The sequence below is a fragment of the Mytilus edulis genome, chromosome 5 (genome assembly GCF_963676685.1).
Source record: "Mytilus edulis chromosome 5, xbMytEdul2.2, whole genome shotgun sequence".
Classification (NCBI taxonomy): domain Eukaryota; kingdom Metazoa; phylum Mollusca; class Bivalvia; order Mytilida; family Mytilidae; genus Mytilus; species Mytilus edulis.
This window is the reverse complement of record NC_092348.1, coordinates 77,995,654-78,010,545: the sequence shown is the minus strand read 5'-3', so window position 1 is coordinate 78,010,545 and position 14,892 is coordinate 77,995,654. Positions and strand designations below refer to the sequence as shown.

The 14,892-nt window shown below is 30.7% G+C and overlaps 1 protein-coding gene across 1 annotated transcript in view; it reads left to right on the top strand.

Annotated features, from left to right (window-relative positions):
• The window catches only part of LOC139524509 (uncharacterized), a 62,868-nt gene that overhangs the window by 41,331 nt on the left and 6,645 nt on the right, over positions 1–14,892 (top strand). The window contains exons 21-32 of the mRNA XM_071319329.1: positions 1,825–1,954; positions 4,073–4,242; positions 5,105–5,187; positions 5,758–5,952; positions 6,400–6,533; positions 7,206–7,290; positions 7,558–7,755; positions 8,621–8,758; positions 9,474–9,577; positions 10,446–10,617; positions 11,274–11,393; positions 11,983–12,129. Of these exons, the coding sequence (XP_071175430.1) occupies positions 1,825–1,954; positions 4,073–4,242; positions 5,105–5,187; positions 5,758–5,952; positions 6,400–6,533; positions 7,206–7,290; positions 7,558–7,755; positions 8,621–8,758; positions 9,474–9,577; positions 10,446–10,617; positions 11,274–11,393; positions 11,983–12,129 (1,676 nt within the window). The remainder of the gene's footprint in view (positions 1–1,824; positions 1,955–4,072; positions 4,243–5,104; positions 5,188–5,757; positions 5,953–6,399; positions 6,534–7,205; positions 7,291–7,557; positions 7,756–8,620; positions 8,759–9,473; positions 9,578–10,445; positions 10,618–11,273; positions 11,394–11,982; positions 12,130–14,892) is intronic.

Here is a 14,892-nt window from a genome sequence, read left to right as displayed (position 1 = left end):
ATAACAATACATTAGTCAGAATATATTACAACCATTCAGTATAATTAGAGAATCAGGTAATAATACATTAGTCAGAATATATTACAACCATTCATTATAATTAGAGAATCAGGTAATAATACATTAGTCAGAATATATCACAACCATTCATTATAATTAGAGAATCAGGTAATAATACATTAGTCAGAATATATTACAACCATTCATTATAATTAGAGAATCAGATAATAATATATTAGTCAGAATATATTACAACCATTCATTATAATTAGAGAATCAGGTAATAATATATTAGTCAGAATATATTACAACCATTCATTATAATTAGAGAATCAGGTAATAATATATTAGTCAGAATATATTACAACCATTCATTATAATTAGAGAATCAGGTAATAATGCATTAGTCAGAATATATTACAACCATTCATTATAATTAGAGAATCAGGTAATAATACATTAGTCAGAATATATCACAACCATTCATTATAATTAGAGAATCAGGTAATAAAACATTAGTCAGAATATATTACAACCATTCATTATAATTAGAGAATCAGGTAATAATACATTAGTCAGAATATATCACAACCAGTCATTATAATTAGAGAATCAGGTAATAATACATTGGTCAGAATATATTACAACCATTCATTATAATTAGAGAATCAGGTAATAATACATTAGTCAGAATATATCACAACCATTCATTATAATTAGAGAATCAGGTAATAATACATTAGTCAGAATATATCACAACCATTCATTATAATTAGAGAATCAGGTAATAATACATTAGTCAGAATATATCACAACCATTCATTATAACTAGAGAATCAGGTAATAATACATTAGTCAGAATATATCACAACGATTCATTATAATTAGAGAATCGGGTAATAATACATTAGTCAGAATATATTACAACCATTCATTATAATTAGAGAATCAGATAATAATACATTAGTCAGAATATATTACAACCATTCATTATAATTAGAGAATCAGGTAATAATACATTAGTCAGAATATATTACAACCATTCATTATAATTAGAGAATCAGATAATAATACATTAGTCAGAATATATCACAACCATTCATTATAATTAGAGAATCAGGTAATAATATATTAGTCAGAATATATTACAACCATTCATTATGACTAGAGAATCAGGTAATAATACATTAGTCAGAATATATCACAACCATTCATTATAATTAGAGAATCAGGTAATAATACATTAGTCAGAATATATTACAACCATTCATTATAATTGGAAAACAAGTAACTCGAGTAATTCTAAAAAAAACAACATTAATTCGTATTTGATATTGCTTTGAAATCTTGTGATGGATATATGAATGTATAAGTATTCAGGACAATATATAAGCTGCTATCATGCCGAGAACAAGTTAATAAGACACTAATATAAACTCTGCTTTGCAAGCTAGATCGTTATGGGCTATTGTACTATGTGTAAAACAATACACATATGACCTGATTGGCCAGAAGCGGCAGCAAGCACGCTACCACTAAACAACCGATGCATTTTATCGTAGGAATATGTAACTAGTAATTATGTGAATATCAGTCCACTTTAATTTTTGAAACGTTAAATTTCGTGTAAATACTATTTTCTTCTGCCATCAATAAATCTAAAGAATTAGTAGTTTTACCACTTGAAATAGTATGCAACAACTTTCACATTGCGGGCAACAACAAAAATAACAACAAGTATATAATACAGGAAAAACTTATAAATAAGAAAAGACGCTCATACTGTTGCATGCATTATTTAAAAAAAATGGCAATATTTTGAAGGTTGTGGTAAGTCAGCGTTGGTTGCTAACTGGGCCAAACAGGTTGAGGATGCTGAGAAAGACACATTTATTTTTCTTCACTTTATTGGAAGTTCAGCTGATAGTGCTCACTATATAAAAATGATCAGAAGGTATATATATATGTATATAGATATTGATATGCACATACGTTAACATACAAACATTGCCTATTGAAGTGTGGATCTCATACAAAAGAAATGGTAGTTGTCGACCAAAATGTATTCCTATCCCTTATAATAAATTAAGACATCGCCGTTAAATCAATTTTGAACATGTTACATATGACACATACAGATCATCATACTAATGACACAAGCAATACTATTTGTACGCGGTCATGTTCAGGTCTTATACAAGACATTTTGAACTTAAATGACTGATTCAGACTGTCTCATTTCTAAATGTAAAACCAAATACTGCAAAGGAATTAGAAGTTCAATTTACTAGCAATCTAACCAAAATAACATAAGCTACTAGAAGCTGGTATCCACAACAAACCACGTCTACTGGTTACAGTTTGGTAAATAAAAACAAATCGTCTACGGATAAGAAATTAACCTTTTTGGATTGGTATATGTCGGTTAAAAGAAAGGAATGTTTAATAAACGTATGTATGGCCTCCTGATAGCACATTGCTAGTTCCTACTGATTCATGTTTAGTCCGACTGGTAATGTTAATACTGGTGACCTTAAGCTAGTCAATAACACATGCAAAATATAATATCCAATAGGCCGCAATATCTTTAGCCTAAACCCACCCATTGGAAACACAACTTCAAAATACTGATGGGTTCATTCGAGATTGTGCCATGCAATGGATTAGAATCGTGGAAGAAGACGTATAAACTCTTCGAATGAATTTAGGTTGCGAGGTGGTCGTTGTTGCAAATAAGAATTTACAAACTGGATTGTCCCCGTAGATAATGTCCCAAACAACATCGTTTTTGTAAATCCTATAACATAAACTGCTTGATAAATTAATAAGGTATGACGATTCACTCTGGAAACTCAATATATACCCCATGACACATACCAAGGAAGTCTGTTCTATGTTTCTTTGAAATTTCAACCGAAGTTGAATAACTGGATTTTTCTTCACTATATTGTATACGCAAGTACATAAGTGTCCTTGCTGGGTATTCCATGTGATCCATGAAACCTCTATCTAAATTGTTGAGATAAATTTATCAATTAAAGCCGTACTTCAAAGTTATTTTTAAACTATATACTATAGTGGTGGTGTGGGTCAGACATGGATACTAAAACAATCGAAAGATCTTAAAGAGTGCATACAATCTAAGACTCTTTCATCTTGCAATTACAAATGTATATTAAAACATTACTTTTCTGATCTTGACACAAGTATCCCCATTCCAAATTAAAAGGCAAATTTTCGCCCCTCTTTTTGGTCCTGTATATTTCCTTAAAAATAATGGCCAACGCAGAAACCTTTATATTGTCTAGAGGAGGGATATATCGCTGATTCAAAGAAAACATGCTCTGAAACTGATTTTATTAAGAATTCTTTATTGACAACATATTTGCTACGTTAGGAGGAAATGTTTATCAAAAGAGCATACAAAGGCTTTAGTTTCATATTGTTCTTCTTTAGAATGTTAATTTCATTTGAATCGAATATCTTTATGGACGCCCCCAACCAAAGGTCGAGGAGTAAAAGTGAGAATCAAACAAAATAGACCTAATATAAAAAAGAAGATGTGGTATGATTGCCAATGAGACAACTATCTACAAAAGACCAAAATGACACAAACATTAACAATTATAGGTCGTCATTCGGCCTTTAACAATGAGCAAAGCCCATACCGCATATAGTCAGCTATTAAAAAGCCCCAATAAGACAATGTAAAACAATTCAAGCGAGAAAACTAACTTATTATTAACATTATTTATGTAAAAAAATGAACGAAAACCAAATATGTAACACATAAACAAACGACAACCACTGAATTTCAGGCTACTGACTTGGGACAGGCACATACATAAATAATGTGGCGGGGTTAAACATGTTAGCGGGATCCCAACCCTCCCCTAACCTGGGACCTAACCTTACCTAAAACTATTTGATTAAATTACTATGACCAAATGAAAAAAAATCAACCCTTAAAATGTTTTACTGCTTAATGTACGTACATACAATATGAAAAAAAATCAAATATTTATAATTATAGATAAACAACTTTTAAAATATATTTTGTTTTGTATTACAGATTATTTGAAGAGATGAAAGTATTCTTTAGTTTTGACATGCAGATTCCTTCATCAGATACAGTACTAGTACATGAAATAGGGAAGTGGCTACGAATGACAGGATCTCTAACAAAATGTGTCATAGTTTTTGATGCTGTAAATCAATTGGATGATGGATCGGGAGTAGGCGGTATGTTGACATAATTATATTTAATACGATTTTAAGTTCTTGAATTTCCTGTAACCTGAATGTTATAAAGTAAAACTCATCTTCCAAGTTTAATAAAGCTTTAAAAGATATTATTTGCGATATTTGCATTAATTATTGCTTATAGTGATATTAAAATTAATTTGTCAGATGAGTTAAGGAAACCGAAATGCTTTTCAATAAAAAAAAAAGATGATAATTATTCACCGTTTAATTCATAGAAATTGGCAATTATACAACCATAGTTTATTCTTGTCTATAAAATATTTATAATATCATATAGACAAAATTGCCTCCTTTCAACAGAAGGATGAAATGACGACTGCGTTAATATAAAAATAAAGAGATGTTATATGATTTTGCTTGAGACAACTTCCCTACTTTGAACGAGGATATAAACAACTATAGGTCACATCACGTCACATACCCACAAAAAATATTTATTTATTGCCCTTTTTTTGTTTGTTTTATTATTAATATGACTTCATTACATTGGACTGAAATGTATATGTCTCAGCAATTTATTGGCTGATATAGTGTGTGTGGCTGTAAGCCTAAAATTTGCAAAACCAAATTCAACGTCGGACGGTTTATGAAAAGAATGTTACACCAGCAACACTTTGAAACTGTTTGTTAGAACCTTTATCATCCATGAATTTCTGCCTTCAGAGGGATAGAATACAAACTAAGTATACCCAGAAAATAAAAGGATGCAGTGTTATTGCCAAAAAGACAACTATCCACTAATAACTAAACGACACAGATGCCATAGTCGTAGTAATGTAAGATTATTATATCTTCTATATTTAACGCTGAAATAATTTTGATATTTAACTTTTTACAGAAAGTACTGAACATGATTTGTTGTGGATACCATCAGAAATTCCTCCCAATGTTTTTCTATTGATATCTACGCTTCCTGGCAGGGTAAGATACATATTTATATAAAAATCTGAAAAGACAAATAGGATTAACTTTATACGTTTCTCATGGTACAGGTTTGTTTAAGACATTACCATTGCCTTTACCGTTTAATAGTAAAACATATTAAACATGGAAATAAAAGCAAGGATAACAAATGCTAAACGTCATGTAAGTTGACGTTTGTAATATGTATGACAATTACAAAAGGTATATTTGCTAAAAAAAACAAATAAAATTTATGCGAACTGTATTGATTTCAGAAGTGTAAATATGGACTTGCTGGTGAAATTTTAACAACCACATGTAGTAACCATTGCCAAAATACAAACAATTACAAAGAGCACTCTTGCGCTTAAATATAGAAATAAATATAATAAATTAATGTAACATAGTGTACCAATGTCAACTCTCCATAATCGATTTTAAATATATACCAAGGTAACAAACAAGACTTAAGCGAATCGAAAAAAACGTGAACACATTTGTTAACATAACAATCAGGTTGTTCAAGCCAAAACGAGATAGAGTTTAATCTTATGTAGCATCGAAACCATTCACTTTATTATATTACAGGCAATGAACGCCTGTATTGAAGCTGGATTTCCAAGTATGAGAGTTAGTCCTCTTCAAGAATCACAGAAAATGCAGATCATCACTGATTATTTGGAAGGAATTTACGGCAAAACATTGACTACGGAACAAAAAGAAATGATCATCAATGTAAAACAGACATCCAATCCACTTTACCTGAAATCTCTCCTGGACGAGGTAGAATTTTCTGATCATTTTAAGACTAAAACTTCCGGCTTTTTACACTACATGACAGATATGTCCAGCTTTTTTGGAACGTTATCCATTCTATCTCAACTTGAAGGTTTCGTCTGTTTTAAAATGTTCGTAAACAAGAATAAATTATAACAAAAGAAATGAACTCCGAGGTTAATCAAATAATAATGAATATTAAGGTAAATTGAAATTAAAAAAAATATAATTTAATCAACCTATTTAGTCTTAACAAACATATTTTATTGAAACAAACTCGATACAGACACATGACTTGTGTTATCAAACGAGAAATATTGTCATTTAAACCATAATAATTTTCGTATTTAAATTCGCAATTTCTCTTATAGTATATAAAGAGAGCCGTAGTATAGATTTATAAATTAATTATTAAACAAGGACTATTACATCGAGCTTATTTTCGTTTTATAGGTCCGTATGTTTGGATCATTTAGAACACTAACAAACAAAATTTCCGAGTATTTATCTGCTGAAAGTCCACAGGATCTATTTGCCAAAATCCTTGAAAGATTGGAAGAGGAATTCGAGAAGGGACAAACTCCAAGGTATTTTGGTTAATCAATATGAACCTATACAAATGGTCATAAATTGGGTTTCAATAGCTTAAGTATGTTATACCTTGGTGAAGCATAAGCCAATAACGATATTTCTCTACCTTGTTCTGATTTTTTGCTAGCCTCTCCAGATCATGCCACTTGTACCTTTTTTCTCAATCTCGGTTGCAACGTTTCTTCTCAAGGTGTATTTTAATCTGATTTTGACAGGCTGTTCTTCTTTTTTGATGTTACACCACTGTCCCATGTTAGGGGCTAGGTGAGAGCTTATAAACATGTTTAATCCCACAACATTCTATATGTTCATGTTCCCATTCGGGATCATGAAAATCTTTGTCAATGGTTGCTGTCATATTTGTCTTGTCTTAAATTTGGTCGATATTTTTTCTCTCGATTGTTTCACTTTTTTCATATTTATATTTAAAATACATATTAATCAAATGGAAAGATGTGTCCATAGATACATTATGCAAACTCTAAGACTTTTATGCCAAACTATTGGTACATTGCCTTATATCATTTATTTTTCATACTTACGAAAGCTGATACACTGTTTGAAACAGTTCAACTTTTAATCTTCATTTCCTTGTTTTACAGAAAAGGTGTTTTACAAACTTAAACACATTATTTCAACTGTCAAATTTTCTCTTACTTGTTTTTTAGAAAAGATCTGGTACGTGATGCTACCACTGCCTTGTGGTGTTCCAACAGAGGAATGTCTGAGTCAGAGCTGGTTGAATTGTTAGATGTAAGTCACATTGCATTGCTAAACAAAACATATCTTAAATGATTGCAAATTTTCCATAACTACATCATATTTTTACTTACCACATAATTTGAAAATATCGTTTTATTGTTTTTCAAATTTCAAACATCCTTCACCACAAAATCCTCCTTTAAACATTAAGTGATTCAAACATTATTAGGCATTACTGGAACCTATGTGATGGCTTTATTTATGATATGTACATTTTTTTCAGTGCATAACAATCTTATTAATTAAATTGAATTATAGATACCGAGTGCTATTTGGTCTCCATTCTATATATCGCTGTATGAAAACTTGGTGAATAGGAATGGTATCTTGAATTTCTTCCACGATCATCTACGACAGGCTGTAGAAAGGAAGTACATTCCTACACATGAAGCTAAAGTCAAGGGTTATCTCTGTCTCGCTGATTTTCATGCAGCCAAGAAAACCAGTGACAGAACTGTAAGTGTTTGCTTGTACAGGCTTCATAACGAAAACTTTTTAAATTTTCTTGCAGCACAGTAACATAAATGAATTTTAACGAGATTTAGAAACAGAGACGAAATAAGGGCTCACCGAGAACACATAAATTGATATTTTCTTGCACTGTGTTATTCTTGTACGTAAACGTAGTGTTTTTCATCAACGTCGTTGAAATTGTTTTTGTATGAAATTGACATGACTAAATCGCGGACCACGATGAGGACCCTTAATTGAAATTTTATGTTAATATAACAATCAATTCGCAACATAAGCAAAGTATCAGGGAAATGTTAATTTAAATTACTGCGTACGTTTATTGCTTCATCTTATCTGTCAATCTGTATATATTTAGTAGAGGTTGGTTGTAGGCTAAAATGAAATAGATGTAATCACCTTATCTCCTATGAAATAGCATTAGTTAAAAGCAAACACGTTGGGATCCTGTATATTTGATATGGAATTAGTGTGAGTGTTTTATTTCAATATATATGTCCCTTTTAAAAAACATGGCGTTGAGGATATATGTGACGCAATTTCCCAGAACAACACATGAAGAAATTGATGATGAACGATTGAAAATAGATTGAGAAGTTTACCGCTGTTCAATAGTTATAAATCGATTAAACATAAACAAATCCGGTTATAAACAAAAACCGTGGGAAACACATTTAATATAAGATAGTAGTCTAAATGCCGCATGTGAAGATAGTCGGTAAGATAAATTTGTTATAGTATGATATTGACGTAATACGATATATATGAGCTCAATAAATTCTATACAGGCTGAGAGCTTTTAGATGACGCAGCATTTTAAAGTTTTCACAAATCATAAAATATCATCTAGGTAGAAGAATTGCCTTTCTTGCTGACCAAAGCAGGCCAGTTGGACAGACTTAAAGAAACAATTACAGATCTGGAAGTCTTCTATAGATTGTCGGACAATGAGGATGGAATTTTTGAGTTGATCAAAGCTTGGAAAACGGTAATTGAAATATTTGAACCGAAATGCACGTCAGTGCTATTGTGTATTGAGCGCATTCGAAATTTGCTCTTTAGTGATTTCCAATGGAGAATAAGTCTACAAATGATTAGAATGTGTGCGAAAACAGGTTAAAAATATGTATGTTTTGTTTTCTTTGAATGTCGTTTTCTCGTAATAATCCTGGTCACCTGATCCTCTTTATTTCAGTTGAAATTGATTTGTCTTATTTGAGAGACAAAAGCGTCAAAAACACAAAATCATAACAGTATAACAATACAAAATCAAATATTTGCATGTTTTTTCCACACCCAGTCATTTAAAAATACACAAATGTTAAAAAGCAAAAGAAAATATACAAATATGACCGCAAATAACAAATAATATATAGATTTCCTATAAGGTCTGTAATGACTTTTCATAGATTAACACGATAAAAAAGATTGGAATTGATTATCATTAAAAATACGTGGAAGGTTCTAATTAAATGCTATCGAAATTAAATGTAATTTCATGTACAAAATATAATACCTTAAATTAAATGTAATTCCATGTATAAAATGTAATACCTTTAATTAAATGTAATTCCATTTTCAAAATGTAATGCCTTAAATTTAAACCCCACAATTTATCAGTTAAATAAATGCATTATCTATACAAGGCTTAACGTCTGACAGGTTTTTTTCCAATAATGACAAACTATTCGTTTGATTTCTAGCTTGGTGGATTCGATTTGTCAGAAGAAGCATACATGTCAAAGGTTCAAAAGATACCCAAAGAGGATATTATGCAAAATTCTACATATTACTGCAAACTGTACAGGTAAAGAGAATACTAACCCTTTAAGACTTTGGAAAAATTGCTTTTTTGTTCGTTTCCACAATCTTACGAACGTTTTTCTCTTCAAACTTTAATGCATACACAATGTTACGAACCAGAACCCACAGAAAAGGTTCACATTTTGGCTATATTTTAATAACCGTTCTAGAGTTATGTCATTTAATAACTCTGATAATTGCAATGTTTCCAGTTTCCGCACTCTAAGTTTAGTTGTCTCATCCGTATTTTATTCCAAAAATCATACTCAATGTTTAAAACTACACAATGTACACAGAATTTGGGCAGTGAGTCATTTACCATTTTATAGTTATACCTCTTTTCATTTGAAAAATTTAAAATCTTGAGCGGGCACACCCGTGTCCCAAGACAGATTCTTCTTTATTTGGTTTTTGGACTATTTATTTAAAATGATTCTCAAGATTAACATCGACTCATAACTGAAGTCTGTTAGTTATATTATGACTTAACATTCCAGATGTCTCAAAAGGGCGTATACAATCATACAATTGGAATCAATCAGGCCATAAACAAAACATAATCATCAAACCAATATATATCTGTTTCAACAAACATCAACACCGAAAAAGTTTAATAAAAATAAACTCCAACAAAAGCAGTAAGGAAATTAAATGCAGACGAATTATTAGACATGCATATCGCGCAGCTATCATTTGTTCAGTATTAAAACTAAGGTTTAATATTCAACAAGTTTTTCAAGTATATAAAATCCACGACAACACTCATTTTCAATTGATAGTTTATACATTGGATACAGAGGCTATTTTGAAATTGATAAACTTATATTTGAGATTATTAAGATGCTTGATGGAATTGAAAATCTGTTTTACAGTCGATTGGGAAATTTCTTTTTGATTATTGGAATAATGGAAGCAGCAAAGAAGATTTTCAAAACACTGATTAAACAGCTGGAGCTGAACTATGGTGAATCTCATGGGACTGTGGTGTACAATGTTCATGATCATACTTGGAAATATCGATGTAAACACCCGGATGTTATTAAGGTATTTCTATTTAAAAATTGTGTTCATTTATTGTTTTGCAGCCATATTCTGATTAAGAAATACCAATCAATGAAGCTTTAAAAGCAGCGTAATTCTAAATCTAGTTTTGCTGTATCAAATTCTAATAACATTCGATGGTCACGATTTTACTGTACTAAACTGTTTTATAATATAATGTGTCTTTAGTGATGCTCGATGCCAAATTATTTGTAAATACAAATTGTAGACCAGACTTTGAAGAGCTAATAGAACCGAAAAAAGCTAAAAAAAAATATAGTTTACTTGGCTAAGTTGTATTCTATGAAGATAATTTCAAGAATGCAATTACTCTTGCACAATATCAAAAGTTTAAAAACAGCAACATTGTTGTTCAGCAATTAATTGATGAGAGTCTTACACGGGAATTAAATTTTATTGTGAGAAAATTATAATCCCCTTTCTTCTGCTTATTTTGCTTCTAGACCTAGATAAGTAAGATATTTTGAAGTATGTTAAAACCTAAAATCTGATAAAACAAAAATGAAACGCCAGTGAGGACAAGTTTATAATTTCTTGTATAATACATAAATTAAGAAGATCTTACACTTTGTAACTGTTTCTATATATTTGTCTATTTTTTTCTCTGTTTAATCAAAATATTTTGTCCATTTTTATAGGGATTACATGAACTAGGTACTGTGTACAGCAAACTTGGCGAGTATGATAAGGCGGTAAAGGTGTACATTGATGCTATAAATCGTCAGAACAGGGTTACAACACCAACACAAAAACTACAGGTATGTTAATGAAAATAAGGTAATTAATGTCTTGCGTCCACATCAAGTTTCTGAATTACAATTATCAGTTATTTGGTTGAAACAATAAACAAAGTGCATCTTTTTTTGTTCTTTATATACTGTATCTGCTATTATCTTAATTCTTTGTAAATATTTATACATTTGTAACTACTTAATATAATTTATGCTCATTGACTATTTCTTGATTAATTTTTAAAAACAAATGTGTACAGCCTATTTCATTGATTGTGTAGGAAAAAGTAGAATCCTTGGTTAGCTTGCTTGTAAGCTGAACCATGGTGTCATTTTAAGGTTAGGTATACTACCCTCCTTTCGAAGTAGTCTAGTCTTGCAGACAAATAGATTGGTTATCTGTCGGACTAGTCTACTCCTAAAGGAGGATTGTTTATCTAACCTAATAGTTCAACTAACAAGCAAGCTAACCCTGGATTTTACCTTTCCCTACACACTCAATTACCATGTGACCTTTTATGAGTATATATATATACCAAGGTAACTCGGACTGGAAATTGATGGCTTCTATATATTCGATGATAGAATAACATAGCATAAGTTTTTCTTTTTATAGTTGTGTGAGGGATTGCTTGGTCTATCGACAGTATACATTCAGAAAGAAGACATGTTAGAAGCTAAGAAACTAATGTTGAGAGCATTAGAATTAGCAACATTTGTACTCGGAAAGAAACATAATTTTGTAGCGGCCATTTTTACAAGGGTATGTTTACTTAATATGACGTGTTATAAATGGTACTAAATATACACGATTGACAATTATTAAAGTATAAGTATGGTATATGACATAACCATTTTATTTTAGAAAATATCACATAGTTACTTGAATAACGAAAAAAATGCTAATTTTTGCATAGGCAGTTTTATCAGAAATAAACAGTCAATATCATCATACCATGGCTGCTTAGTCTTAATCAAGAGCGCATTTGAAATGATAAGCATTTAGCACGACACAGACTTACCATATTTAAAATTAATCGGTAATTTTTAAACTTTAGGGATGGGGAGGTAAAAAATCCGTTTTTATTAAAGAAAAAATCGAAAAATTTGTAAACATCTACAAATATAGGCTTCCAAAAAGATTGATAGATAGGTTTATTAATTTGCTACTAATATGATGTGGAATTTCGAAAAAAATTATATATATATTAAGTACGATATTATATTACTATAAAATTGTCAGTTGGCTACTTTTTTTGAAATGGTTGCCAAACACTCCAAGTTTTGGGTTAGGGTTCGTGTTGCTTAGTCTTTAGTTTTCTATGATGTGTCTTAATAATAGTCTTTTATTCAGAAGCAATACAGCTTACAGAATTTACATATACAAATATAATAGCATCAGTGAATAATTACATACATATTCATAATTAAGTACTATTATTTGTCTGTTTGTCTTTTTATTTTACAATGGCGTTGTCAGTTTAATTTCAATCTATGAGTTTGACTGTCCCTCTGGTATCTTTCGTCCCTCTTTTAAAAAAAGAAGACAACAATAATAATATCCTGGGTACCGTTTCACAAAGCCTTCGTAATTCTACGTGTCATCGTAAGTCCATCGTAAATAAATCGTAGGATTTACAGCCGTTTCACAAAGCCGTCGTAAGTTAAGATGATCGTAAATAAAGCGTAAATCCTGGCGTAACTTACTACAGCTATACCCAGTCGTAACTCCATCGTAGTTTTTCTACGAAAATAAATTTTAAATCCATCTAACATGGCTGCAGCGTTCTTTATTCTTTGTCAAGATGCCTCAAATCGTGCCTCAAATGTTAGAAGACGAAGAAGAATCTTCAATATTATAGAACTACACTTAAAGTCTTTCTTCGTTTGTTTATTTGTATATTCAAGCAACTAACTTAATGCAAATCTAAGGTATCAATCATTGTTTACTCATCTTATTTCCCACCGGCGTACGTCTTCACAATTTAATAAATAGGCTTTCTATCACGTCCGCGTTCTGAAATCTATTTATAATTATATCACTACAGGCACAGTGGTAATCGATAAAACGTTTAAAGAAGGATGCTTTATTCCCATTTTTAAAGTTATGTGTACAATATAAATCTGAAATCAGTGTTTCACAGTCAAACCAGATAATAATTATTTTTTTTTGTAATTTCGGCCAAAAAAGAAATGTATTTTAATAAGAATATCGAAATAAATATCTGACTGTAATTAGTTTCGTGGTTAATGGAACTTATTGCAACTATTTAGATATATATGCCTTTCGAGTGACTATTTTTGAATCGAATTTAATGTAGATCATATATACCAAAACTAATAGGGGTAAGCTGCAGATCAATAAGACTTTGTGTAGATGCGACATGTCTTCAAAAATTAATACAGTAGAAAAAAAATTTGGGAGCGAGAGGGGAAGTTAAAGATTGAAAAGTGAAGCATTTTTTTCTGTTTACTTTAATTTTTTTTTTATTTAGGGACATCGCCACATGCACCTGTTTCTATCAACGGGAAGGTCGACTATCAATATGTAATATATATGGAAAGTCGACCTCGAAACAAGTGCCTGTGCACATCTCTCCTCGGTCCTTCTTCTTTTAAGCATATTATTTAGGGAAAGAAAGACAATTATTCTATACTCATTAGCCGTTTTAGCTATACAAAACTGTTGGAAATGTAGGTTATACGTTAATAAGACAGCAACCAAATGACAAAGACAAACTAAGGACATCCAGAAGGCAACATAGTATAGTATAGTTTTCAACAATATAGATAGATGTCTATGTTCCAGACCATATGAGTATTTGTACCGTACGCGTACTTTTTCAAAATACACGGCATACGTCGGACTGTTCGCGTACGGTCTGTCAGATTTTAAGAAGTTGGTCAAGTTTTAATACAAATAAATATATTACAGATCAACATGACATAAATTTCGAATTGATATAAAAAGTTCAATTGTAATAGGAATACTGAAAAACTTATTGTTTTGACTATTTTAATAGGTCGCGTTAATTTAATCTGGTAAGCTCCTGTATTTAGCATGAAATTCAATATTGCTCACTGAATTGAAGCCGACAAAATGTGGGTGAAAAGTTTTTAGAAAATTTAGGATTTTTTTCTGGAAAAAAACGTCAAAACAGCTGTTTCCTTGTGAGACAACAGATCAATTTCTAGTTTTAATATAAAAATAAAATTTGATAGAAACGATACAAAAAAATAACATTAAATCGCAATTCTCCAAATAATGTAACAATTTAGGAAAAAAAGGAAGAAGCCTAAATGTAAAAAAAGTTAATAATTAAAAATTACCAATTTTTAACTACATAAACGCGTATTTCCCGCTTTACGTAACACTACAAGAAACTTTCCTAGGAGCAGTGGATTGCGAAATATCATCTGTATATTTCCAAAATATTTACGTAAATTGATGGCGTCGTGTGTTAAAACATTTATTGGCCAATCAAATCGGTATATATTATTTAATATTCACGGTTGGGAACCCCTT